Raw genomic sequence first — 27,003 nt, 5'->3', positions numbered from 1 at the left:
CCTATATTCTGCTTACTTTAATGTTCCGCCCGCTCATAGTGCGGGCGGAACATGAAAGTGATCTGTGCATCCCGAGAAGCTGCGCGGCCGCAGCTTCTTGGGATGCTTAAAGAGACAGCGCACATTTCCCACCGGGATCCTGCGGCACCCCTGGCGGGTTCTCCCGGCACACCAGTGCGCCGCGGCACCCCGGTTGGGAAACGCGGGTCTACAGGATCCTGCAGTTAGCTCCCCATTGATTCTGCCTGAGCCTAACCTCTTGTGGCAGCTTCTCTGCACACCATAAAAGTAATTACAGTGGAGTTACAGCCAGTGACTCATGGGGGGCATCTTCTATGATTGGAGCCGTTTACTTTTCTTTTTCTTCTCCATCTGGCCCGAGCCATCATAAACACTTCTCCTGCCAATGTCAGTAGAATCTCCCAGACTAACATTTTAGGCTTATCGCTTCAGCACCATCCTCACCTCTATACAAACTCCCCATCTGTACAGTGCCACACAGTAACATTGCCCACTTTGTGCCCCCTTGTAGTATTTAGGCCCAGTTTGGGCCCTTAAATAGTGCTTAGGTCCTCTCTATGCCTTTTGGTTATCTTTTTTACAATAGATGTGTATGGGTTTAAAGGTACTAGTTGGCTGTGCAGGCATTTTCTGGGAAAATCAGGGACTTTCTTGATTGTGAGCGTAAGTTCATTTTTATTTTTAAGACAACTTGGGAAAAAAAGTGCTGCTGGACAGGAATAACTAGAATTGGTCTAATATTTACATTCTTAAAGGGTTAATTGCTTTGAGCGAAAGAAGCTTTATACTTTTTGTTCATATACTGTACAGGGTAAAGCCTTTGTTAGCCTGGCCTAATATGGTCTGGCTGGTATTGTTTATGACGATTTATAAGATGGAAATGTATACACTATGATTTGACTGACATTTTCAAGGAATAAAGTCATTAAACAAATCATAATTTCAAGTGTGTGTTGAGATGTATATGTTTTTAGCTGGAATTATATCATAATCTCTATATCATAATGTCATAATACCTAATGTTAATATTAAATAAACGTAATAGACTATAGGATTAAAAACATATTTTAGTTGTGCATTTAGTTCTAAATAATGTGTCAGTAATACATACTACACTGATCTCTATCTCAGGGGGACTTCTTATTACTGTGTAAGTATTTCTATTAATAAAAAAAAAACCTCCCCTAATAAAAGTCTTAATCACCCCCCTTTTCCCATTTTATAAATAAAAATAAATAAATAAACATGTTTGGTATCGCTGTGTGCGTAATCACCCAAACTATTAAATTATCACATTCCTGATCTCACACAGTAAAGGGCATAACCGCAAAAACCCGCCAAAGTACAAAATTGCGCATTTTTAATCATATCAAATCCAGAAAAGTTGTAATAAAAAACACACATATACGCAATCAAGGTACCAAATAATATAAAAGTTATGCAAGTTACATATTTTTTTAATCGTATGGACTTGAGGAACATACATAACATGTCAGTTTTTCCATAGAACGGCGTTTAAGTGTAAGTGACAGGGGGAGTCCCCTGTCACTTACCAATCGGGACCCCCGCAGTGTGACTGCGGGGGTCCCGATCGGTAAAACGGACCGCCGAAGGTCTCTCACCTGCCTCCGTGCAGTCCGATCGGCGATCTGCTGCACTAAGCCTGCACAGGCAGGCTCAATGAGCAGATCGCCGATAACACTGATCAATGCTATGCCTATGGCATAGCATTCATCAGTGTAGAAATCAAAGTACTGGATGTAAAAGTCCCCCAAAGGGACTTCAAATGTGTAAAAAAAAAAAAAGTTAAAAACACTATTACACTACCCCAAAACCCCTCCCCCAATAAAAGTTGAAATAACCCCCTTTCCCATTATATAAATAAAACATATAAAAATAAATAAACAAATAAACATATAATATACCGTAGCGTGCGTAATTGTCCAATCTATTAAAATATAACAAGCGTCATTGCGAACGGTAATCGGCGTACACGAAAAGAGGAAAAAAAATGCGCGGATTACCGATTTAATGTTACATTATATATAAAAAAAATTAATAAAAAGTGATCAAAACGTCCGATCTTCACAAATATGGTATTAATAAAAACTAGAGATCATGGCGGAAAAAATGACACCCCATACAGCCCGTAGGTGAAAAAATAAAATTGCCAAAAAAAAGGATTTCATTTAAAAAAAAAATATAACATTAGAAAATCTGTGTAAACCTGCATATGGTTGTGTTCGGACTGACCTATAGAATAATGGTATCATGTCGCTTTTACCATATAGTGCATTACGTAGACACAGGAACCCCCCAAACGTTACCATATTGCTTTCTTTTTTACGATTTCACCTATTTATATCTTCATAAATAATAATTTTGGAATTGGAATGAAAGACGCCATTACACAGTACAACTATTCCTGTAAAAAACAAGACCTTACATGGCTTGTAGATAGAAAACTGAAAGTGCTAGAGCTCTTAGAAGGGGAGGAGGGAAAAACGAAAAAACTAAGATCAAAATTTGCGCGGTCCACTGGGTCATTTTGGGCCTGGTCCTCAAAGGGTTAATGGAACTGAGTTGCAAAACTACACCTAACCTGGAGACAAGGGTTGTGCTGTCTCTGGAAGAAAGTGGCTATGTTTTTCCAACGCTGGATAACCCCTTTAAGTGCACCACCTGCTACATACAAACATTAAAAATAAAAACATCCAATATGTATTGAGAAGGCACTACCACAATCCACAATGTACTCTGTAGAGAATTATCACTGGCCTTCATACAACTTAGCCTTTAATAAATAACTAGGTAAATGACAGTGTTAGCATGAACACTAAATAATACTAAAACAAAATACTGTCAATGTTCCTGTCTCTGGGAAATGTAAATCTAGCAGGGCTAGCAGGTGTATGCAGACAATACATAGAAAAACACTTACAGGTGTCTACTAGGCAATCAGCCTACTCCATTGCTGTAAAAATTGCACACTGGTTGAACATAGTATATTACTAAATAGGTTACAGCACTTGATAGTTGGGAGCAAAACTCGTAGACATCCACTGACTGATAACTGTATCACCTAAATGCATCACCCTAGTGTCCACAAACACTTTTACCAAAATTCAGTTATCCTCATCGTGTAGTCTGTTGACAAAGGACATCAACCACACAGTTCCTTTAGATAAAGGCAACTGTACTAAACACTTCTTAAGATACAGTTCAACGCAATACAGTCTTTGGCTATGTTCACACAACATCAAAAATAGAGCAAAGGCGGACGCTTTTGCAATTTAAAATAACGTCCGTTCTTAATGCGATTTAACTGACTGCAATGGCAATGCATTGAAGTCAATGGAAAGATGGACGTCAGATGCATACAATGGGGGACATTAACGAAGCGTCCGCCCGAGGCACACGTCAGGAAAAAGGTGCAGATTCGCCCCTTCTTCCTGGCGTACGCCTCCCGTACGCTCGCTCACCCGATGGGCGCGCTGGGGGAGCTCGGGGTGTGTGTGTGTGTGTGTGTGTTTGTGACGAGGTGGGGAGGAGGCGTGGCTTCGTGCTCACAAGCGTAAATCATGATCCAAATCTACACCTGCTTGGAAGCAGGTGTAGATTTCGTACACCGTGCGCAATTTCAGGCGCCCCACTAGCTGGATTCAATGAGAGGTGTGCGTCTCTTAGTGAATCCTGTTGGGAAAAAGGGGGCAGGGCCTAATATAAGACCAGCGTACTCGTACGTCGGTCTTCATGAATCCCCCTCAATGTATTGAATAACGGTTGTTATTGCCACTGACGTCAAAATAATGTTCATGTTCATTATTTTCGGATGTCTTTTGCAGTGTATGTTTTGCAGCAGACGTTTTTTTTTGTGAACACACAGTTTTTTGTCACTGTTCTTTCTCCGTTTTTACTATTACTATATTAAATTCAATGGATTTTTCAATTAAGCCACACCCAAAGGCCAATTAGTAATTCCAAACTATAAGAATGTGCCAACAGCCGGGGAGACCAGACACCTACAGTAAATGACATCCTTTATTTTACACTCAAAATATCAGACGTCATTTTAAACTGAGCTGAAAAGACGAATATAACCTTTGTCAGGTGCAAAGAAGCTCTTCTGTTGAACACCTCCCCTTCTAATAGTTCATATTTGCTAGCAGGTAAACTGAAGGAAATTTTGCTCTAGGAGACTTGATATGGGAAAGCAATACTTGACGTAGGATAGGTGACAGTATTTAGGGCAGGCTACTTGTTAAAGAGGAAGTCCCAAGAACCTGCCCTCGTCTGTCCGTTGCACCACTCCTGGGTCCCATTCACTGACGCCGGCTGTCAACTTCAGCTGGAAACTGGGTACCCTGCTCTTCCAGCTGATTGACCTGTGTAATGGGGGCTTAACACACTAGCTCAGAGAGTTGACAAGGGGAGAGAAACCTTGAAGGACAGTTCATGCAGGGTTGAGAGAGAGCAGATACAAGGCGGTCAGCAAATCTTTTAGAAAAGCCTTATTTTTGCAGTGCACTTGGTCCATGGTAAAGAAATTGATATGTATGCTTTAACGAATTTGTAGTACAAATATTATATAAGGGTGTCCACTGTGTCACTACTTTTGTGCAATAGAAATAACAAATCCTTCAGCTTTAAATAAAAAAGGACCATATACTTCTAACAATGAATGGGTTACTTTAGAAAGTAAAATGCCATTTGCTGACCTTCACATACAATTATTAACAGCAATGACCTCTCATCTCATTCCACCCCACTGATTTGTTTGTTTTATTGCTGTTCTAGCTATACTTTTTTCTAGCAGGTCTTTTTTGGAAGGCGTCTTTAGTACACATTTGTCTTTAGTAATGTTTATAGATTTATGGACTCTCATCACATAAACTGTATATATATACTTTGAGAATGCAAAGTGCAGACTTAGATTTTCTTCAGTTTGTATGGTTACATGTATATCCCTTATAAGGCTACATTCACACCCTCAGTAGTTTTTCAGGACTGTATATGATGTCTGCAATCATCCACAATCTTTGTCTGCAATCCGCAAAAAAATTATTCGTATGGCATCCGTAACCCACATGCATCAGTGTGGCAGCCATAATCCATATTTTTGCGGATCAGCAAACAAGGACTTGTGGACGTTATGGATGTTTAATTCATAAAGCAGACATTTAATTCATAAAATTTATGGATCTGCAAAAATTATGGACAGTCCAATAGACTTCTATGGGACAATATGTGCCTCAATTATGGTCCGTTCTAGAGCTTGTCAGTAATTTTTGCAGATCCGTAAAACACGAATTACAAACAGCACAAGAGAAATCAATGGGCCCTAAATTTGTCTGTAATTGCGTAATTGAAATTACAGATAAATTTACAGAACGTGTGAATGTAGCCTAAGAGTACCTGAATTCACTGACAGCATGTGTTGCTAGTGATCAGGGACGTTTCTGCCATGAGGCGAAATAAGTTTATTGCTCAGGCAGATTTGTGCAGTCTCTGAAAGGCAGCGGATTTTATGGAGTGGCCATAAATTATACTGTCTGCTACACACCACTGACTTCATTGACCCCATGGCTGGCAAATAATGGACACAGACGTAGAATGCAAGGAAGTGAGGACTGCAAACACTTTGCTGGTATTGTTATATGCTTCAGACATCACTACACTACAAGTGATCACTACCCCTTTATATGGAGCACAGGGTGTAATGGTAGTATGACCATGAATAAGATCATCGTGAGTAGTCACAATGCGTTGAATCTTGTATGTGTCAGGTGCTTTTATTCCTGGGGAAGCAATAAAGATTGAAGAATTGGTGACATGATTGTGGGATTGAAAACTGTAAAACTTCTTTTGTCTCTTTCCTTACCAAGGATGGAAGGCAGTGTTTGATCAGGGGGATTTATAGTGGAGCTGGATTGCGTATGTACTTATACTGTAATTATAAGCTGCAGGTTGTCTGTACACATGGCTTATGCAATTTTAGGTTTTACCGCAGGAAGCAGAAAACCTCGAATTGCCCCTGCTAGTGATTACTGAAGTGAAGATGATATCACAGAGTTATACATGTGCTTACAACTTCTCAGTTACAAATACAGACAGTAATCTGGAAGATAATATAGGCTAATGAGAAAATGTATAGTATGAATTAAGATATTGAGTACACTTAAGCCACCATGTAGCCTTGGGATGTTAAACTCTCCACCAGTTGCAAAAGCTTTGGCTTTGGCTGTCCAGGCATGATAGGAATTATAGTTTTGCAACAGGTGGAGGGCTGCCTATGGACACCCATGAATTGTAGCCCATCCATCGCCATTCCATGTCATTGTCATACATAATTAAAAATGGCATATATTGTAAAAAAAACTCCCTGTCCTGTCCCTAAAGCTTTGTTAAATAAAGTTCTAGTTACTGTTTTGCAGTATAGATAGAGAATGAACTGTGTTGTAGTGCCTGCCTGTGTCATAAAGGCATAGAAATAAAATAGGATATATTTGTGAATATACTAAAAGCTCCGTGCCAGGGAATCCATTCTGGAGAATCTAGACATTAAGCTAGGATGGCATCCAGGCTATTTCAGATAAGTTTGTCGTGAAGAGGTTGCTAGAAATTCCAGAGATAAGGCCAGCAGTAGTTCCATGGCTCCTTATTTGGTAGAGATGCTGGCAGGTTAGAGGCATTGTAATACACGCCACATCAAAGCACCAAGTGAATTAGAATCAGATATCTGAAAGGGGTATTAAGTAGATGTTTGTAAAAACTGCCTTAGTAGATTATAGGAAACCTATATTTTACAATGGGGGCCGTCAATAATTATCATAAACATTATTTACTGTCATCTTTATCAAATGACGGATGTTATTTTTCCTAATAAAGCATAACCTTAGTTGGGTTTTGAAATAAAATAATACTTGCTAATGAAACTATGTGCATACAGTAGGTCCTGCATTGCTCTTTTACTCCTGTGCTGGCCAAGAGTCAGATGAGGTATGGTGCTGCAATACCACAGAGCACCTACTTCCCTTAGAGGTGTGCGGATATAAATCTTCTACAAGACTATGGGGGCAGCAGGTCTGGGTACATCTGCTATTCCTGTACTCCCAATCACTTGGAATCATTTGTTGGAGATTTAATATTTTATTTTCTCTATTTCTGTTATTTTTGGTTTGATCTGATTTAATGTACTTAATGTACCACTAAGGATGTAGAATTTTTTTTTATATGACCTGGTCGACCCTGGCACAGAGATGGTGTGGTCCATTTTTTAAACCACCATCTGGTTTCCACCATCAGTGTTGGTTTCTTCATAAGCAAATGGGGTTGCTCTATGCACTGGAGGTGGGCCCAGCGCTCAGGGCCCAGTATACTGCTATCCCCTCCTCTCGGTGACGGGCCTCCTTCATAATCAAGTCTGACTGCATCAATGAGGGGAAAGGATATCAGTGTACTGGACCTCCAGGGCATAAAGCAACTCCATTTGCATATGAAGATACTGGGGCAGATGGTGGAAACTAAGAGACGATTTGAAAAATGGGCCACGCCACCAGGATCTCCATGCTGGCACCAGGTGATACCACTTAAAATAAAGGTTTAATATTCAGTATTGTGGGTGGTGAGATGTAGGGACCTGCACCGCTCCAGATATGCACTTGTGGTATGGGTCTGTGGATCGGTCTTGAGCCAGACAATGAGAGTGAATGTGGCTGCTGGGTGGGGGTGCAGACTACAGAGGCAAGATGTACCAAAGTTCAAACAGAGAAGAACGTAGTAGCACTCACCCTTTCTTCAGCTTAGCGACTTTATTTCATTCACCAGTTGCGGGGAGGAAAAGGATTCAGGTGTGTGCGCGTCCCAGGACGCGCACACACCTGAATCCTTTTCCTCCCCGCAACTGGTGAATGAAATAAAGTCGCTAAGCTGAAGAAAGGGTGAGTGCTACTACGTTCTTCTCTGTTTGAACTTTAATATTCAGTATATTGCAGAGGTTTTTGGTGGTTGAAGAAATGGAAACAGCTTAGTGGGCTTTTTTCCATGGTTTACACTGAATTTAATGGTAGCTGCATAAACAGTGTATCATCATAAGTTTCCAAATCCTATTAAAGCCAATGGAATTTATGCAAAACACTCATTCAGCTTCCTGGCCACCTCTGGCCTCCACATGCAGGCAGGTCGCGGCCAGGAGGACTTTGTTCTAGAGATAGGTGCAAGTGGGACATATATGCCATAAATGCCCCAGATGGGAACACCACTTTAAGTTCATGCTGTTTTACAAGCCTATGTACAGGTGTAATTTTTATCAGCAAACAATCATCTTTACATGAGTAACACAGATATTCTTGTTTTCTCTCCAGGCATGTAATGGGTGTGGAACAAGCAAATGTGACTGTAGCGGAGTAAAAGGACAAAAGGTAAGTGTGCTGAATGTTGTTTTGATGAAATCCTAGGTAAACAGATGATGTCCATTAGACAATTATTAGAAAACAGAGTTATCTGTATGTTTAGGGAGTCCTTGTTGTAAATAGAAATATACATTGATTATTGTAATATTGTTGTCTTTTGCCTTATGTGAGTACATCCTATTGTGTGTACATTTTATAACATACTGATACCTCTGCTTTCCATCACCTGTCTAATTTACCATTCTATGCCTCTATCCCTATGTGTAAAAATATGCAAAATCTGCAGATACTGTGTTAAGCCATACTTAAAGGAGAGGCCATATAGGTTCTCCAAAACTTGCCTTATGCCATTATCTATTTCCGTTAGGCATTAAAATGCATCAGTCACTCAGGTCTCAGGTTTTCTCATTAGACTTTAGTCACTTACAACCACCACCCTTACAATGTATATACTTACCGATATAAAAAAAATAGCTGTGTTCACACCACATTCAGGCTGGACGTTACTGATATATGTTGGGATACTATCTAAAAAGTATGCCAGCATATACTACTAGTGGTAATACCTGGGATGACCTTGAGTCCATTTGTTAAACATTTACTTTTATTTCCAGGAGCTTTAACCATGGACTACTGTGAGTCCTGCAAAATAGAAGTGAACTGTTCATTTGGTAAATGCACTGAATGTAGTCACCATTTAATTTCACCTGCAGTCACCTAGTGCAGTTACACTGTGCATGTATATGGCAATACCTTTTTTCCAGGATCCCATGATACACTGATGACATGCATTCTCAGGCCATGTTCACACAACGTAAGTAAAGTATTAATCACCGATTTACAATATGGCCGTGATTGATACTTCACTTACATTGTGTTGCAGCTAGAGGGAATCCCGGCTGGAGTGTATACACATAGTATACACTCCGGCCACGCTCGCTAGTGGCCCCGCAAAAAAACTGTCAGTTCACACAATGGAGCTTGTGGCTCCGCTCGCACGCTCCATTGTGAGCAGCGGGGAATTTGGATGTGTCCGAATTCAGCAAAAGTGAAGATCATCTGGCCGGTACTGCAGTACCGTACCAGCTGGGATGATCTTCTCTGACTCCGGCCGTTCTGTGACCCAGCCGGGTCACAGAACGGCTGGTGTCTTACACCATGTGAACATGGCCTAAATGTGATGTGAACTCAGCCCTGGTTAATCAAATTTTCTTCTATTATAAGGCAATCCAGGAAATTGAGTGATATATTTCCTTTTTGTGAAGAAGACTTTTACACATGTATATTTAAGATACTACTTAAAGGCAAAATACATTTTTAGGGTGCCTTCACACGTACTGTATCGCTGCGTTTTTGCTGCGTTTATGGTGCGTTTTTGGTGCGTTTTTTACATGCGCATTTTGATTTTCACATGATTTTCATGTGAAAATCAAAACTTGCATGTAAAAATCGCACCAAAAACGCAGCGATAAAAACTCGATAAAAAACGCAGCGTCAAAAACGCAGCGATACGGTACGTGTGAAGCTACCCTTAGTATGTTATGACATATACAAAGTTGGACAAAATCTTAATATACACTAATTATGGGAAATGCATATATAGTGCTAATTCCCTGTACACACCATGCTAGCGGCGCCTCCTGCAGCAGCTCCTGGACCTCCAAGCTCCTCTGTTATGCGATTGCACAAGCTTGCAGGGCTGCCGCTCTCTGACGATACCGATCCACCTCCTGCAGGTGTCGGCATACAGGGGCTCCTCTTTACCTGCTCCTGCTGCATTAACCCCTTCCTGCCCAGTAGCATCACCAAATGTCCTCCATGTCCCTCTAGCACCTCTCCAGCCATAAATGTCTTTGATATGCTGCCATCCCCTGCTACCTCTTATTTTTACATGTAATGTCATTCAATTTCTATACTATACTGCGCCCCTGCTGGACATATTAGGTATATGGGGGTTGTAATGTCACTTTTTTTTTTTTTTTTTTTAGAAAATAAAGCCAATCTTATCTACAAAATTTTGGGAAATAGCACTATATGGGCATTTCCCATAATTGGTGTATACTAGGATTTTGTCTAACTTTGCTTATGTAATAACATTAAAAATTAATTTTGGCCCAAGTTCTCCTTTAAGTATGACATGAGTTTTGAGAATGTTTAGCATTCTAATGACTGTATTGAAAAGTTACCTTTGTTACCACTAGAGGGCCTGTTATCTCATTGTCATCAATAATTTTTTTTCAGTTGTACAACTGAGATGACCCAGTTGCTTGTTAACATGGGAAAGCAGTGTAAGAAGATAGTGGCATGACATCACAGCATGTAGAGTACTGATGCAACAAGACCATGAAATTCATTACAGTAGAAAAATTCATTACATGGTAGAAAAGCTGAAAATAGCTGTTTCAGTATTTTTGGGCAGCTGTAAAATTCGAGGGCACCTGTGAGTCATAAAAACGATAGTGAAAGAGTATATGACCCACTGCATATGTTCACTAACATGCCTACATGGCTACTCACAGTTGGTTATAACCACTGACCCCAGTGCTGCTGGTAAATCATTTTAATTTAACATTTTTGTCGTCATAAAGTTGATTTCAAGTTAAAAAATTCCCAAAATATGGAATTCTATGAGTGATAATACAAACGGCTAATCCTGGCAGCTGGCTGGTTGAGATCATACAATGCATTTTTCATATCAGTATTACAGCTGCATGTTATCCCAGAAGACTTGAGAGATGTTTTGGCATCCCGCAGCACATTAATACCAGTCTGGACAGCTAATTTGTCATAGATTATTCTGCTGGCTACAGATTACATCCTCTAGGTACTTATTGGATTTACAACAATTAAATGCAACCATAGTCAACTGCTCTGTTGAATATAGCTGTATATGTACACCATGGACTTTTTATTGCAGTCAATGACAGACATACTTAACTGGATATTCATATGGTTGCATATGTCAGGCTTAATAGGACCATTTTAAACAGTCCCTCTAAGGGCAAACACCAAAAATAGTGTGACCCTAGCCTCAGACAATAGCACAAAGCTTAATTTATACTCTTGATAAAATCCAGACAAGGGTGTATCCACAGATATTTCTTTGTACAGATCCCATTGTGTAATTGACCTATTAAGGGTGCTAAAGGGTGCTTATTTTGCTTCATTGTTTGCCTTCTTTCTCACAATACAGATAATGACACATTTGTGCATTATTAGGCCTGTGGTACACCACAACTCCTAGTGGAACTACTGATTGGTTTTAATAATTGAGTGACAGCTGCAGTCCCCAAGAGTCTACACAACACCATGGATTCTTTACGTCTGCAGCTGTCACTTCATGGTTACAATCAATTTGTAAATCTCAGTGTAACTCAACCCTGCGTTTGCATCTCCAAAGGGTTTAGTCATTGTACTGTACATAAAGGGTTACTATAGTATCACTAAATAGAATGTATTTGCCATATAGTAAAACATTTATAAAATTTTCCAATAAACGTTCTCTATCAGTTCTTTGTGTCATTCAAGATGACAAGGTGTATGGCTTGTTAGCATTACTTTATAGTTACCACAGCTGTGAACCAGTCCATCTTGTGAAAATAAAAGTTCCCATTAAATTGTACAACTATTTGTAATACAATGAATAGGCTATGAATATGCTTAGATTAGAATATGCATTGGTACTTGGTAGTGACATGTTATGTAACCTTGCATATTGCAATAAATGCATTGTCTACTCTCTACTGTCTTTTTCAGGGAGCAAAGACTTTGCAGGTTTTTTTTTGTCAGCAGTACACACATGGCACTCCCTTCCCTACTTGTCTGACCAATCACAGCACAGCACATACTCCTCTGTGATATGCCATGACATAATGCTGTTGGAAGTGCACTGATCCTCTGGAGAACAGACTCAGTGTGCAGGCACACAATCTCTATCTCTTTCCTATTCTGCAACACAGACTAGTAGCTAGGTCTCACCTCCACTGTAATCCATCTTGGTGTTACTAGAGATGTTTTAAACCTAACAACAGGCAGTAAACAGCAGTGTGCATAGAAAGAAGACCCCTAACCGCCAAGACTTTAGAGATATTTTCCAGATGTAAGGACCTTTTTGGGGGAAATTAAGTCATTTACAGAAATTTAAGGAATTACTTGGAGGAAAGTTGTTTGATACAACAGGGACCTTTTAACTTATTCTCATAAGTATAGAGCCATTACAAAGAGGATAGTGGAGGAGCCGGCGTACTGATTTAACTGCATGTTGTAATGCTTGAATTGAGGACTTAACAGTAGTACCCCATAAGCTCATTTTCATTGAGGCACCTTTCTGCCAAGGGGCTGTCTAAACTTCCCCTTTAAAAAGTTGTTATTCTGTGTAAAGGAATATCGACTTTGGGAACATGGGAAATCAGGAAACACATAATAATAGGAGGTTTAGTTAACAAAATGGGTTACTGAATAGATACTGAATAGATACTGAATGTACATAAAGGGGGAAGGAACTTCTTCCTCAGACTCCCTTCTCCTGTATCTTGAATAGCAGTTCATAAAGTACTGCATGCCTCGTTCCTATTCTCACAGCTGTTTTCACATTACCACTGTCTGGCCTGAGTATTTGTTATGAATAGTGGTACCACTCAGTTAGGAAAGAGACGGGGAAGACACAAACACTGTACCCTGCACTTGTCCCCACCCACTGTCCCTGCCTACTTGCCACTATCAGTCCTAGGCAGCTACGGACAACGACAGAGAAAGTCCCTAACTTAGTTAAGTGCAAACAAGTAGGGATGGTCGAACAGGCTGAGGTCACAAGTACCAGGCAGCAAAGGTACAAGACAAGATTCAGAATAGTTAGTAACAAAGCCAAAGTAACAACCAGAGGACAGCAGAGGTACCAAATCAGAAACAAACGGAATAGTCGGGTCACTTAGCCAAAAGGTCAGGGAAGGCGGAAAACCAGGATAGTCAGGGTACAGATGCAAGGGTCAGAAAAGCCAGGGAAAAGCACAGAAGAAATACAGGAACGCTTAGCTGCTAGGGAAAACTAGACTCAATAGCCAGCAAAGGGTTAAGACACTGGAGATGCTTTATTCGAGGTCAGGGTTTAGGTCTAGGACGTGATTGGAGGAACTAAAAGTCAATTACTACATAGTTTAAGGCTGGATTCACATGTATTGTGTTTGCCCCATGAACCACAGACATTACGGATGGTGAATCCCTGTACTGGAGTGTTTTTCCGCCCGGCATGATGTATCTGTGGGTCCCAGCTCCACTGGGAGGTGTGACCAGTCACTTGCCAGATGGTCCTGCGTGACTTCACTGGTGTAGTGGGTGGTCGAGATATAGCCCAGACAGTTATGTTGTTTTTAAATCAGTGCCGGTTGGGCACACAGGTATGATGGCACACCTGCTTTTATCTTAAGTAGGCTGGCTATAACTTTTCCCCTTGTGGTCAATAACTGGGCTCTTTGGGGGTCCCTTGGGTACTTATCACGGTGATCTGGAGTGGAGTTGTGACCCACCCGGACTACTGGTACTGCCACCCACAGAAAGGGGAGATGACCCAAGGAAGATGCAATGGCTTTGTAGGTGCTTTCAAAAGAATCATGGAGTCCCATTAAAATAAATAAACAACTCTTTTTTACTGCCAAAATATTTGATACAGTGGTACACAAGGAGTTCAGCTTGATAAGTTACTTTAGACTGTGGAGACAGGATCTAGGCTGAGAGCTGAGAAAGTATACAGTCGTGCTGACTGAGTTGCGTGCTTAGAGGTAGAAGTAGTTCAGAGGAATAGAGAGGAGGATGTCGAGAGAGTCCCAACCTGAAGTAGTACTGTGCTCTGCCGGAAAAGTCTTTGGTCTTTGCACTACGTATTGCCCACCAGTGTCGGGCGACCTGTCCTAGAGGGTGACACAAGCCCCTGACCTTGTTACCTGGGATGAGCAGAATTTTCTGATGACTCCCGCGCTGTGAGATAGAGTACATAATCTTCTAGCAACTTGGCTTTATCCTGATCAGTTCCTCTATCTTCAGGATACTTCCTGCACTGTTAGGCTATGTTCACACTACGTAAAAGTACGTCCGTCTATGCCGTCGGAAACAACGGCCGTACTGTGTACAGAGTGGAACACTGCCTATTCTTCTATGGGATCCCAGCCCTGATGTTCTTTGCAGAGACCGGACGGTCTTTTACGTAGTGTGAACATAGCCTTAGATTGGTTCTCGGCGTGGGCTGGAATGCTCCCTGACTTGTCCTCTCTAAGTGTGCGTTCAGCACTGCATAGTGTGTAGAAGTGCTGCTTTCAAAAGAGAGTGCTCTCTGGTCTGGGTGAGAAGAAAGTGCAATGAAAAGAGAAGGATAGAGATAGGCAGAAGAGAAAAGGAGCTCTCATTTTTGCACAGATCACAGAACAAATAACCCTTTAGACACCACAGCTGTGCAATACTTAGGCATACAGTTTACATACTAGCGACATCTAGTGGCAAAACTTAAAGGGAACCTGTCACCCCCGTGCCTGTCACCCCAATCTCTGTCACCAGACCGTATCAAAAAGCGGGACCCGGCGCGATCAGGTAAGTATAGGGGGCCCTAGCGGGGGGGGGGGGGGGGGGGGGTCGGGAGCCTGTCACCCCGGCACGGGGGTTGACAGGTCCTCTTTAAGCAATACTTCACCATCACTAACACTTTAAAGTACAGGCTTTTGCGAGAGGTGTAAGACATGTAACACCCATGGTGGGGCACCACATATCAGTATCATGCCGGGAGCAGGGAAACTGTTTGAATCTCTACAACATTGTAGTGACACAGTCCCATGTTGTGACTGTCAATCACCACATAACAATTGCTGGAAGACAGTGTTTAGACAAATGCAAATAAAACTCAGAATATGTGCAGATCCATGGCCAAAGCGCAGCCTCGGTCATTCCTTACGAACCGAGGACTGCGCTAAGATCCTAACAGGTACAGTCATTATAGTATTGGTCTCATGACCCAAATACTGTACCAGTTTTCAGGTTCAGCCTGTAAACAAAAGTACAGTGGTACCTTGGTTTAAGAATAACTTGGATTAAGAGCGTTTTGGTTTAAGAGCTCACAGTTTTTTGAAATTGTGACTTGGTTAAAGAGCATTGTTTTGTTTTAAGATCTCCCTGTACTGGGTGGGAGTGGGGGAGGGGAAAGGTCTGCATAGTGGGGTCTACAGCACTGTACTCAGACCCAGGAAGTCTCCCTCACCTTCCAAATCTTAGCAGATCCACTTCGGACTGGGGCTAACATCAGGACTGTGGAGGTGTTCATCAGGACTGTGGAGGTAATCTCTTCATACCTCCCTGGACAGAGAGTGCTGCTAAACTGTGCTCACTCAACACCCTGCTCATTCCTTCCTGCTCCCTACAGTCTCTGTCAGCCCTTGTGGTTCCCATTCTCGCCATTATGGGGATCTGCAGCTCCATCCTGTATCTACAAACAGCAGTTGTTTTTCAGGTTTATGCACTTACTGTACATTATACTCCACATGCTGATTGCTATACTGTACGGTAACTTGACATAATCAGCTATTTCTAAATGTTTGTTTCATTTGTTTTACATGTTATTCAGAATAAAAAATCATTATTTTTGGGGTGTGGAACCATTTGTCTGCACTTCTATGATTTCTTATGGGAAGGTTTGCTATGGTTTAAAAGTGGATTTGGATTACAAGCACGGTTTTGGAAGGAATTATGCTCGTAATCCAAGGCACCACTGTATTCTTATTCACTGACAGCAAACATAAATCTTGGCACTGGCAAGGAACTGAAACACAAAGAATTTTAGAAATTTTTATAACTTTTTGTTATTGTTTCCTTTAAAAATAGAAGAATAATATATTAACATATTGTGCTATAGTAAGTGTTAATTTAATGTTCAGCTAGCTTTCCTTTTGATCGTAACATACTAGTTGGCAGTTTCCTTTTGGGCATTTCCTTAATTTCTTTTATTTACTGTGTTGTTTTATTCTGGGGTGGACAATTCAAGTGATTATCCAGATGCAAGAGTTATTTAAAGGAAGAACAATACATAGAATCTTTTCCTGGTGTTTTGTCCTTACTGTTCAGTGAGTCATCTAACATACACAATATCCCATATAACTGAGGAAACTACAAAAACATGTGGCAGCTAATCATTCTACCAGAACAGATATTTTTATTTTGTCATTTTAAGATACATCCTCTTCTTTTTTGTGTGGTATGCAGACAGTACATTATAATGATAAATGTAACAAGTAGAATGGTGTCCCAGCAAATAAGAAGTCAGAGAGATCTAAGGACAGACATAGCTACAATAATACACTCAGGCATTTTTGCTAATTTTCCTATTCAGTATATAAAACATAAGATAAAAAAAAATGTGTGTGGTCCTAGCCTTAAAGGGGTATTCGCCCAAATCTTTTTCACACCTTATTGGTCAAAGCAAGTTATGTGTTTTGAGTGGTTTTGGTGCTTTTTTGCTTTCTCACCCCCTTTGGATGCAAAAAAAAGAGCTAAACAGAGTCCACTTCGTCCCTGCTCCTTTCTTTTTGCCCCCACCCTTGGTGTCAGGGATCACATGTCCCCTGCCTCTTCAATGAGCTGGGTTAGCGATTATAACCCTTCCCACTGAAGAGATGGATGACAGTCTTTCCCAGGCAAACAGCCCTCCTGCACAGCTCTACCGGCACCCCTTCTCCACCCCTTTCCAGGGCCACAGCTTCCCTTACCCCGCCAGCATAACCCCACCCCCATACATATCTTACTCTGCCGACCCCCCCCCCCCCCCCCCCCGCATACATATTTTATCCCTCCCGCAATCCCCCCCCCCCCCACAGTGGCATGCATACATTCTCTTCTCCGCTGGCTCAATCTGCATACGCCCCCTTAACTGTGGCATATAGCTATGTCAGATAAATCAGTGCTGGCCCACTCTGTTAGTCCACTGTCAATCCCTCCACTCTCGGAGCATACAGCTGTCAGCCCGGTCCCGTGAACCTGCTGTTCTTCCACATCATAAGCTCTGTGACCTAATATATATGTGGTGTGGACGGAGAGCAGCTTGCTGGGACCTATAGTTCTACACAATATATCAGGTTACAGAGCTTCTGTAGAATTACAGGTCTCAGCAAGCTGCTGTCTGTCCACATCACAATATATCAGGTCACAGAAATTCTCATGTAAATGGATAGCAGCTTGCTGGGATCTGTAGTTCTACAGAAGCTCTGTAACCTGATATATATGTGTATATATTGTGATATATTGTGATGTGGACGGATAACGATGGATAGCAGCTAGCTGAGACCTGTAGCTCTACAGAAGTTTTATGATCTTATATACTGTGTAGAACTACAGGTCCCAGCAAGCAGCCATCTGTCCACATTACAATATATGGTCACAGAGCTTCTGTAGAACTACAGGTCCCAGCAAGCAGCAGTCAGGGAGATGCATTCTGGGAAATGTTCTTGGATATAGATCGTCTATTAGAAAAACTTTAACTCAGGGACGGTAGCAGCTAGAAACACGGAAGACGGCTCAAAATACTCATTTAATTATTAGTTCTTGGGGGTACTACCCCTTTAAATGATGGTTTATTAAATGAGGACTGTAGTATAGCCCCAGACCCCTAATACAACTATATGCATAAGCCTTGATAAGAGCATGGCAAGGCATATAAGATACTCAGATCCGAAAAATGCCTTAGAATTTCTTTCCAGACAGTGGTTTGCTACATTGCATATTAATTTTTTTTTCCATTTTAGCCCCTTGATGGTCTGCCGGAGGACTTAAAACATTTAGCGGGTTAAGTGATTCAACTAAAATTATATATAAACGCATTAGAACAGATATTGCGTAGATGCAGGAAAGGAGAGCTGACTGTCAGGGACAGCTGGACCCTCTAGAGATAACAAAGATGCTTTATTACCATTTCTGCTTTCCTGATGTCTGTATAAACACTGATCAATGAGCACTGTGTACACAGCCAGCCGGACATTTGCCTTCCTGCTTCCTGTCTTGGCAATCATGTGATTGCTGTAGAATCTACTGGGTCTTAGCAGATGCAGATCAGCTCAGCAGTGAGTGTTGGGGATTGTATTTTCATGTAACTGGGGCTAATATGTTGGACCCCATCAACAGGGGAAATCAGCAATAAAAAGTTCTGTAGTGTTAAAATGTCCCCAAAAGGTATGTTATGACCATAAGGTCATAAGGCCACACAATATGTAAAAAAATATGCAAACATATTAAAACAAAATAAAATAGGTAAATAACACAAACTCAATAAACCCCAACAACAGAACCACAGCTTCTGGACCCATTCCCTATATAGATCCCTATGTGTGAAGGAACATAACAGAAAGAGAACACAACTTAGAAAAGTATTTTAGTGGCACTTTGAGGTATGCATAAAAGTTATAATAAAAAAGGAATTTATTTCAGTTTTACTTATACAGATTCCTTAAAATCACAAAAAAACATAGTTTACTAACATAAAGATGACATAAAAAAATCCCTATATAATACAGAAAAAACACAAACAAAAACCTTTATCTTGTAATCTCTCTTATCTTGTTATCTGTTCATAGAGGTAACAAAATCATATAACACAGTAAGAAATCCACATAATACAGAGTTGTAATTATATTAGCCAGCAAGACAGTGATGCAAAAAGCTAAAAATATAGATATACAGTGGTACCTTAGTTTAAGAGTAACTTGGATTGAGAGTGCTTTGGTTTAAGAGCTCACAGTTTTTCAAAATTGTGATTTGGTTTAAGAGCATTGCTTTGGTTTAAAGGGAACCAATCAGCCAATATACAGATCCTGCACCAGCCGCGGCATGTGCCATCTCTTCATAGCTGTAACCCCTCTCTCCATGGACAGAGAGTGCTGCATTTATGTGCCCACATCTGCCCTGCTCATTCCTTCATGCCCCCTGCAGTCTCTGTCAGTCCTTGTGTTTCCCATCCTCTCCATTCCTGCTATACTGTGCCTGCACTTACACTCCGCTATGATGTGCCAGCACTCACACTCAGCTATACACACTGCTGCTATAATGTGCCAGCACTCACACTCAGCTAGACACACTGCTGCTATAATGTGCCAGCACTCACACTCAGCCATTTACACTGCTGTATAGAAAAGTTTCTGTCACTGTCCTCCTTCACAGCTCTGTGATTCTCATTTCCTGATTGGTCCATGCTGAACACACCCACACCCACAGAGAAGCAGGGTTGTGTGGTCACATGACAGCAATGTCCCCATTGCTGTCATGTGACCACACAGCCCTGCTTCTCTATTCTAGCCTGTTGTACTACACTACTGCATTATGGGGATCTGCACCTCCAACTTCTATCTACAAACTGCTGCTGCTTTTCAGGTTTATGCTCTTACTATACATTATACTCCACATGCTGATTGCTATACTGTACAGTAACCTATAATATGCCATTCAGTTGTTTCTAAATGTTTGTTTCATTTGTTTTACTTGTTATTCAGAATATAAAATCATTATTTTTGGGGTGTGGGACCGATTGTTGGCATTTCATTGATTTACAAGCACAGTCCCGGAACGAATTATGCTCGTAATCCAAGGAACCACTATATATATATATATATATATATATATATATATATATATATATAGAGAGAGAGAGAGAGAGAGAGAGAGAGAGAGAGAGAGAGAGAGAGAGAGAGAGAGAGATGAGCGAACCGGGCTCGGGTTCGAATCCATCTGAACCCGATCGTTCAGCGTTTTTTTTTTTTTTTTACAATGTGTGCACAGACTTTTCATAGATTGTATTGTATGCCTATGTTTCTATGTCTATACAACCATACTTGTCTTTTATTTTATTCTCTGCAAACATAACCTAGACCTGAGTACAGTATGGTGGAGGAGTCAATGTACTTCTTTCCTCACACTGCACTTTCCAGGTCATTTCCCCTATACCCTTAATCCTTTTGAGGCCCATTCCACAAGACTCTTCCAGTCAATTATCACCCCTCACCACCACCACCGCCAGCCCCAGTTCACCTGGACTTTTTGTTTTTTTTACCGCTTTACTACCTGGCTTTCCTACTTTATATCTACTGATATTCCTGCTCTAGGTGATTTTAACATCCCCATTGAAAACACAATCTACTGTACTTTTCAGCTTCTTAGTATGTTTTTCTATTTTCCTTCCTTTGGCCTCTTCTCAGCTTTCTGACTCTCTTAAACAAAAGGGTGGGAATACCCATGATCAGTTTGCTCTAGACTTTGCTCTGTTTCTAACTTTTTTAACTCTTCTCCGAGCTCTCACACCACAACCTTCTTTCCTTCTCCATTACAAATTCTGACCCTCACAACAATATTACCACACAACAATTCTTAGACACTGTACAGTCATCACTAACTCCACTTATCTCTTCCCTCTCAGGCCTAATCTGTCTGCCAAACACTACCATAACACCCTCAAAATCACCCTTGACACATTGGCAGACTCGGAGCATAATATGTTGGCACTATATAAAAAATATTATTATTCTAGCCTAAAATTGATCAGCCAGTAAAGAGAGGTTTGGTGTGAAGAAAATGCTAATAGTTCTAAAGGGATATTTTATTTGCTTCCCTCTGCTGATTCCAAGTCTTACATGCCCTCTTGTGGTCAAATATTACAAGACACCATTTATCAGATTTAGTTTACAGTATACCTTTTGTAATATGAAATGAAACATTTTGTGCTGGTAGTAGGTATACGCTCTGCATTATAACATTGGCAAATTATTGGACGTGTTTTTGAATTCTTCTTTTATTTAATAGCGCCACATCATTTACAATTAGCTGATGTTCAGACTGCACTACATGTGCTGCAAGCCAAGTATCTAACGTCATAACTTTTCTATTCCCTTTGCAAGGGTGAACGAGGATTACCTGGTCTGCCTGGCATTATTGGCTTTCCTGGGCTTCAAGGACCAGAGGGACCACCTGGACCATTGGGACAGAAAGTAAGTTACATATTTGATAATCTACATCAAGTCTCTTAACTATATACAAGTACTACATGTCACATGTTTTGTATTTCAGGGTGACACAGGTGAACCAGGACTCCCAGGCACGAAAGGAAACAGAGTAAGTTCTGTTTAAAATTATAATCACATAGCTATTACATAAACTATTACATATCAGATATATCAGTTTTAGTGATATACAATACAATTACAGTGTAATTTGGGCCTTAGATCATTCATTACATAACATCCTTAGATACTTTGCAAGAGAATCAAAAGTAAAAAAAATAACATAAAAACCTGTCTGATCCGATCTGGTGGCAGTTAGTGCATCATGGCTGCCATCTCTATGCGGTAGTGCCAGTAGTATCGCCACTGACAGCTGAGGCCACTGATTGGCTGCACCGGTCACAAGTCATATAGAAAAACAGGGCACTCGCTGGAATTACTGCCCTGTATCCCTGTGGGATCAGAGGGATAAGTACAGGGTTTTATTTTATTTTCAGTTTTTACAGGATGCATAATGCCTTAAAAAGATAGCATCTAGATCTGTATTTACCAACAGGGTTTTTTGAGCACCAATCTGGGGTTGTGCAAGGATTCCTAACACTTTTACAATAAGCAAACTGATTATAGCCTGGTTAAAGAAGCTTAGCTTTGGATTAATTTTAATCATATAAATGGAATTAGAAGTAATACTAATGCTTCTTGGTATTGCTGTTACCTACTCGATATGGTGTCACCTGGTGGTCTTTTGTATTCTCCATAGAACCTTCTCCTTATCTATACACTGCAGGTTGTAGGTTGGTAGGCTGAGCCCTACCAAGATCACCTAGTATTTAATACAAAAATGACTAGCGCTCCATAGTGTAGAAATCAGGCAGGGCATCAGGAAAGAGAGAAAATGGATATTCTCAACTGATGGTATTGTTAAAATACAAGGCACAACACTCAACCACAGCAGGTATATGAACCGCAGCCACTTCCAGGCAACCACAACGGAATCGTAACAGCAACAAAAATCCTCCACTCCACAACTGGGTCCAAAGGATCTTACACTTGAGAAATCGATCAGTGCGATCCTAAAATGCGTTGTGACTAGAGAGAGCGAACCGGGTTCGGGTTCGAGTCCATCCGAACCCGAACAATCGGCATTTGATTAGCTTGGGCTGCTGAACTTGGATAAAGCTCTAAGGTTGTCTGGAAAACATGGGTACAGCCAATGACTATATCCACAATTTCCACATAGCCTTAGTGCTTTATCCAACTTCAGCAGCCACCGCTAATCAAATGCCCAAAGTTCGGGTTCGGATGGACTCTAGCATGCTCCAGGTTCGCTCATCTCTAATTGTGACATTTTTAAATACATTTTTAGTACTTTATTTTGCCATGCTTTTTTGCCTGGACCTGCACCTGTTGGCCCAGTTGTTGAGTGAAGGATCTTTGTTGCATCTAGTATATAGTCAGGGGGATGTTTACTGCTATTTATAAGGCTTTCCGACACAGGAATTGTTTTAATAATTTCAGTTAATAAATTGTAAAGATTTGCTAACAGAAAAACTAAATCACAGAATTACTCTCCTTAAGAAATGTGTCATTTCTATTAGAATGGCTTAATGGCATTGTTATGGAGAAGGTTTGGTCCACTGTAGTATCAGCAGAAAGGTTCCTCTGCTTGCTAGCAGTACGGCCTGTGTCATTTATTTCCTCTTTCTCACTCTTCCTCGTTACAATTCCTTCTCTGTCTAAGGAATTGTACTGAATACTACCGTGTTATTCATGGATGCAATCTGCTATGATGTGCATTTTACATTCAGAGTGGTTTGCATTGTACAACAATTCAATCAAAAAAGTCATTGTTTTTTCCTTTCATTCAATTCAGGGTCCACCCGGATCTGCTGGATTTCCAGGAAACCCTGGCCTCCCTGTATGTATTACTGTAGTTTTCTTTGTATTTTGCACAAATACCTCATCACATTTGAAAATAGAATTTTAATCTATTGCATTACTTGTATTTTTAAAGGGCATACCTGGTCAAGATGGCCCACCAGGCCCACCTGGTATTCCAGGATGCAACGGTACAAAGGTAAATGATATAACATACTTTTCATTGTTCTTATTTAAATATTATCTAATATTGATTAAATTAATATAGGCTTTTCTATTGTTATTAGGGTGAAAGAGGACCATTGGGGCCACCTGGGCTTCCGGGCTTAATAGGGTATCCAGTAAGTAGATAAAATACTATTATAGATTAAGCAGATGTATGGAAAAAAACACAGTATCAGTTTGGTAGTAAGATGGTACTTTCATGGTTCCTTGTGTAGATTTATGGAAGGACTATATTATATCATACCATTCACTGTACCTAGTTCTCTAATTATTATTATAAACTGTGATAGCTATGATATACAAATTTTCTTACAAAAGTATACAGTGGTCCCTCAACTTACAATGGCTTCAGGTTAGAATATTTTCAACATACATTGCTCCTTTCTAGACCATCGTAAATTGAGACCAGACTCAACATGCAATGCCACAAACAGTCAGGGTCTGCGGCACATGTAAATAGCCAAATGATTGACCAATAAAAGTGTTTTTTAGTGGTAAAACCCCAGTATTAGTGAAGTGCCTGCACTAATAGACTAGTAACCCCTCGCTACAGTACTGTGTTGTCCTGTATTGCTCTTCACCTGTGCCTGGATGAGCTGCTCCTTTGGGCACCAGGTGAGGGCAGCTTCATTTTTCTGGGGCCCTGTGTGGTCTTTAAAAGACCCTGAAAATGATCCAAACCTCTACATAGAAAGTAGTTTACAGTCTCCAGTAGCTTATTCTGACTGATTTATATAAGGACTTGCTTTATCTATATTAGTTATCTGCTTATTTTCGTTTATCTTAATTTTTCAAATTTTGGGATGATATTATGAGGACTTTAAAAGCAATTACCAGTTTCCCCATAGAGCTTTGGTCTCAGAGTACAAGAGTTCCAACAATGGCTGTTCTGGAATCAATTTATATTCTAACGTGAGGGACCGCTGTATTTCGCTACTATAACAAAGAAACTATTTTTATCATATGATGTCATTGATTAAGAATTATATAAAGATTGCTGTTCATCTTGCATAGAGTGAACAAAATTTTCTAAAGCTTTATAACTGGACTTTTTTTTTTGCACATATTTTCTGATTTCACAGCTTTAGAAGTAGTAACATTCTACCTAACAGTATTGACAGCGTAAGCAAACTAAGGCTTTATGCCAGTTTCTGCTCACTCGTAAATCATGATAATATTGCAACATTACAAGGTTGGCCACAAGGCTTGTGACTGCAAAAAATGCTACTGGTGAAAAGCAGTATTTCTTATGACTCAATAAGTCATTGTTAATACGGTTCCTTCTTAGTTCACTACATGTTACATTTTGCTGTCTGTTTATCGTATCCATTTAAAGGACAAAAAGGGATGGTGAAAACGGATGGTGTTGTATGCCATCCTGTATAATTAGTTTTTCTATTGACTTACATTATAAAAAAAAAGCAGATGGAAACTGATCAGTTTTTTAAAGAAATTTTTCAATGTACACCACGTTTTTCTGTATGTATGTTCTGTATGTACTAAAACAAATAAAAAGGATGCAAAAACACAGTGTGACCTAGCCTAAGTGTATTTGTGTTCTGCAATAAATGCGTGTTCCCATGCTATTTTAGGCTATGTTCACACACTGTAATGAATTCAGAAAACTACGGCCATGGTGGTCATTGAGCACAATGGACATAGGTTTCCGAATTCATTGATTTCTATTGATTTAAATAGAACAACAGCTGTTGTATTACAATGTATAAATGTAACGCTAGTGTATGACTAATTTTGTTATTATTATGTTATTTTAGGGTCCCCCAGGTATACCAGGAATGAAGGTATGTACTGTAGTAATGATGAAGATTTCAATGAAATAGTTTTGCCACCTGGAATATTTAAATCCTACAACCAAAAAAGGTGCTGGACAATATTCTTAAATTATTAAATCAAATCAAAGCTTTATTGTTACATACAAAAAACATGTTTTAAAACCATACTAAAAAAAGGGGGAAGCATAAAATGATACAGTACATTTATTGGATGGCTTACAGGGCAAAAAATAGATGAATAATGTATGCTCTATATACTAAATTAAGTTGATGGTATAGCACTCAGTCTCAGGAGGTATAAAAGTGCACAAATGCAAGTAAACAAGGAACTCCAACGGTGCTTAAATAAGCTAAATATCTAGATGTATATACTGCAAGTGCAAGTTTAGAACAAAGTAATATAAACAAAGTAAGGTAATAAAAAGATGTGTAAAAAAATATATACAAAGAGGTGTATACTTGAACCTCCGGGTATGAATGTATTTTGCCTGGTAAGACCACTCACCCAGCGCTGTGTTTCGCTATACAAGCTTTGTCAAGACCCTTGACAAAGGGTTGGGTGAGAGATTTGATAGGAATTAGGCAATACTGTAGTGTATACTGCAAGCCAGGACATGTAGGATTATATATGGGTCATAATGTAAAGCACAGGTGTCAAACTTCGGCCCTCCAGCTGTTACAAAACCACAATTCCCATCATGCCTGGACAGCCAAACCTAAATCTTTGGCTGTCCAGCCAGGATGGGAATTGTAGTTTTGCAACTATATAACAGCGTGTATGGGAGAATTGTTAAGAAGGCAGGGATGCCCTATACGTATCATAGGCAATTGTTGTCTGGTGGAGTTCTGAGTTCTAAATGAAGAACGAAGTGGTATGGCTCATGCACATGGATCCTGTACCCAAAAAGGAGACAACAATATAGTATCAAAATATGTATCATAGTATCAAAAACATAAGCTTGTATATTCTGGGGTTTAATGCAGATTTATAGGGACTGTATCACATGAATGTCTTCTGCTGGAAAGGAACTGGCGCAGCTGAATGTCACCAGGTTAGTTTGCCAGCAGTTTAATATTTGGTACTTTGGCTGCAGCTATATCCATGAAGCAAAGTCCATTCATACAACATCAGTTAACAAGGTCCGGGGTGACGTAATAACCATGGGGGGCTCGGTTCACACGTTGTAAGAGTGCGGCTGTATTTGCGGCTGTAATTGTGCGGCGGTATTTTTGGTGGTTCGTGTGTATGCTTGGAAGTATAGGATATGCGGCTGCACAGTGCACACTATCTCTGAATCTACGGCCCTATCGTAAACGGACCCGTAAAAAATGAACAAGACCATTGTTTGCGGCTGAACATGCGGCCGATGATTTACAGGCGGTCCGTACGGAGTACTTCAAAAATAGCCGGCAATGATGCCGAATGCCGATGCCTCTAATAGTTAATATATTAAATTAATCAAACACATTTTCTTTGTAATCAAGACACTTTCGTTGATCAATAATTTATTTCTAACGAATCCATCATTTTGCAATTAAATATACTGTTAAAAAAAATAGATATATAAATAAATGTATATTTATCTATATATTTATTTTTTGACAGTATATTGAATTGCACAATGATGGAGTCGTTAGAATTAAATTATTGACCAACGAAACTGAATT

At 40.2% G+C, this 27,003-nt stretch overlaps 1 protein-coding gene across 1 annotated transcript in view; it reads left to right on the top strand.

Annotated features, from left to right (window-relative positions):
* COL4A1 (collagen type IV alpha 1 chain) overlaps positions 1 to 27,003 on the top strand; it is a 147,543-nt gene that overhangs the window by 45,739 nt on the left and 74,801 nt on the right. Inside the window, exons 3-9 of the mRNA XM_069970761.1 lie at positions 8,385 to 8,441; positions 21,338 to 21,427; positions 21,507 to 21,551; positions 23,313 to 23,357; positions 23,454 to 23,516; positions 23,605 to 23,658; positions 25,318 to 25,344. Coding sequence (XP_069826862.1) covers positions 8,385 to 8,441; positions 21,338 to 21,427; positions 21,507 to 21,551; positions 23,313 to 23,357; positions 23,454 to 23,516; positions 23,605 to 23,658; positions 25,318 to 25,344 — 381 coding nt within the window. The remainder of the gene's footprint in view (positions 1 to 8,384; positions 8,442 to 21,337; positions 21,428 to 21,506; positions 21,552 to 23,312; positions 23,358 to 23,453; positions 23,517 to 23,604; positions 23,659 to 25,317; positions 25,345 to 27,003) is intronic.

The sequence above is a fragment of the Dendropsophus ebraccatus genome, chromosome 5 (genome assembly GCF_027789765.1).
Source record: "Dendropsophus ebraccatus isolate aDenEbr1 chromosome 5, aDenEbr1.pat, whole genome shotgun sequence".
Classification (NCBI taxonomy): domain Eukaryota; kingdom Metazoa; phylum Chordata; class Amphibia; order Anura; family Hylidae; genus Dendropsophus; species Dendropsophus ebraccatus.
This window is presented reverse-complemented; position numbering and strand designations above follow the sequence as displayed.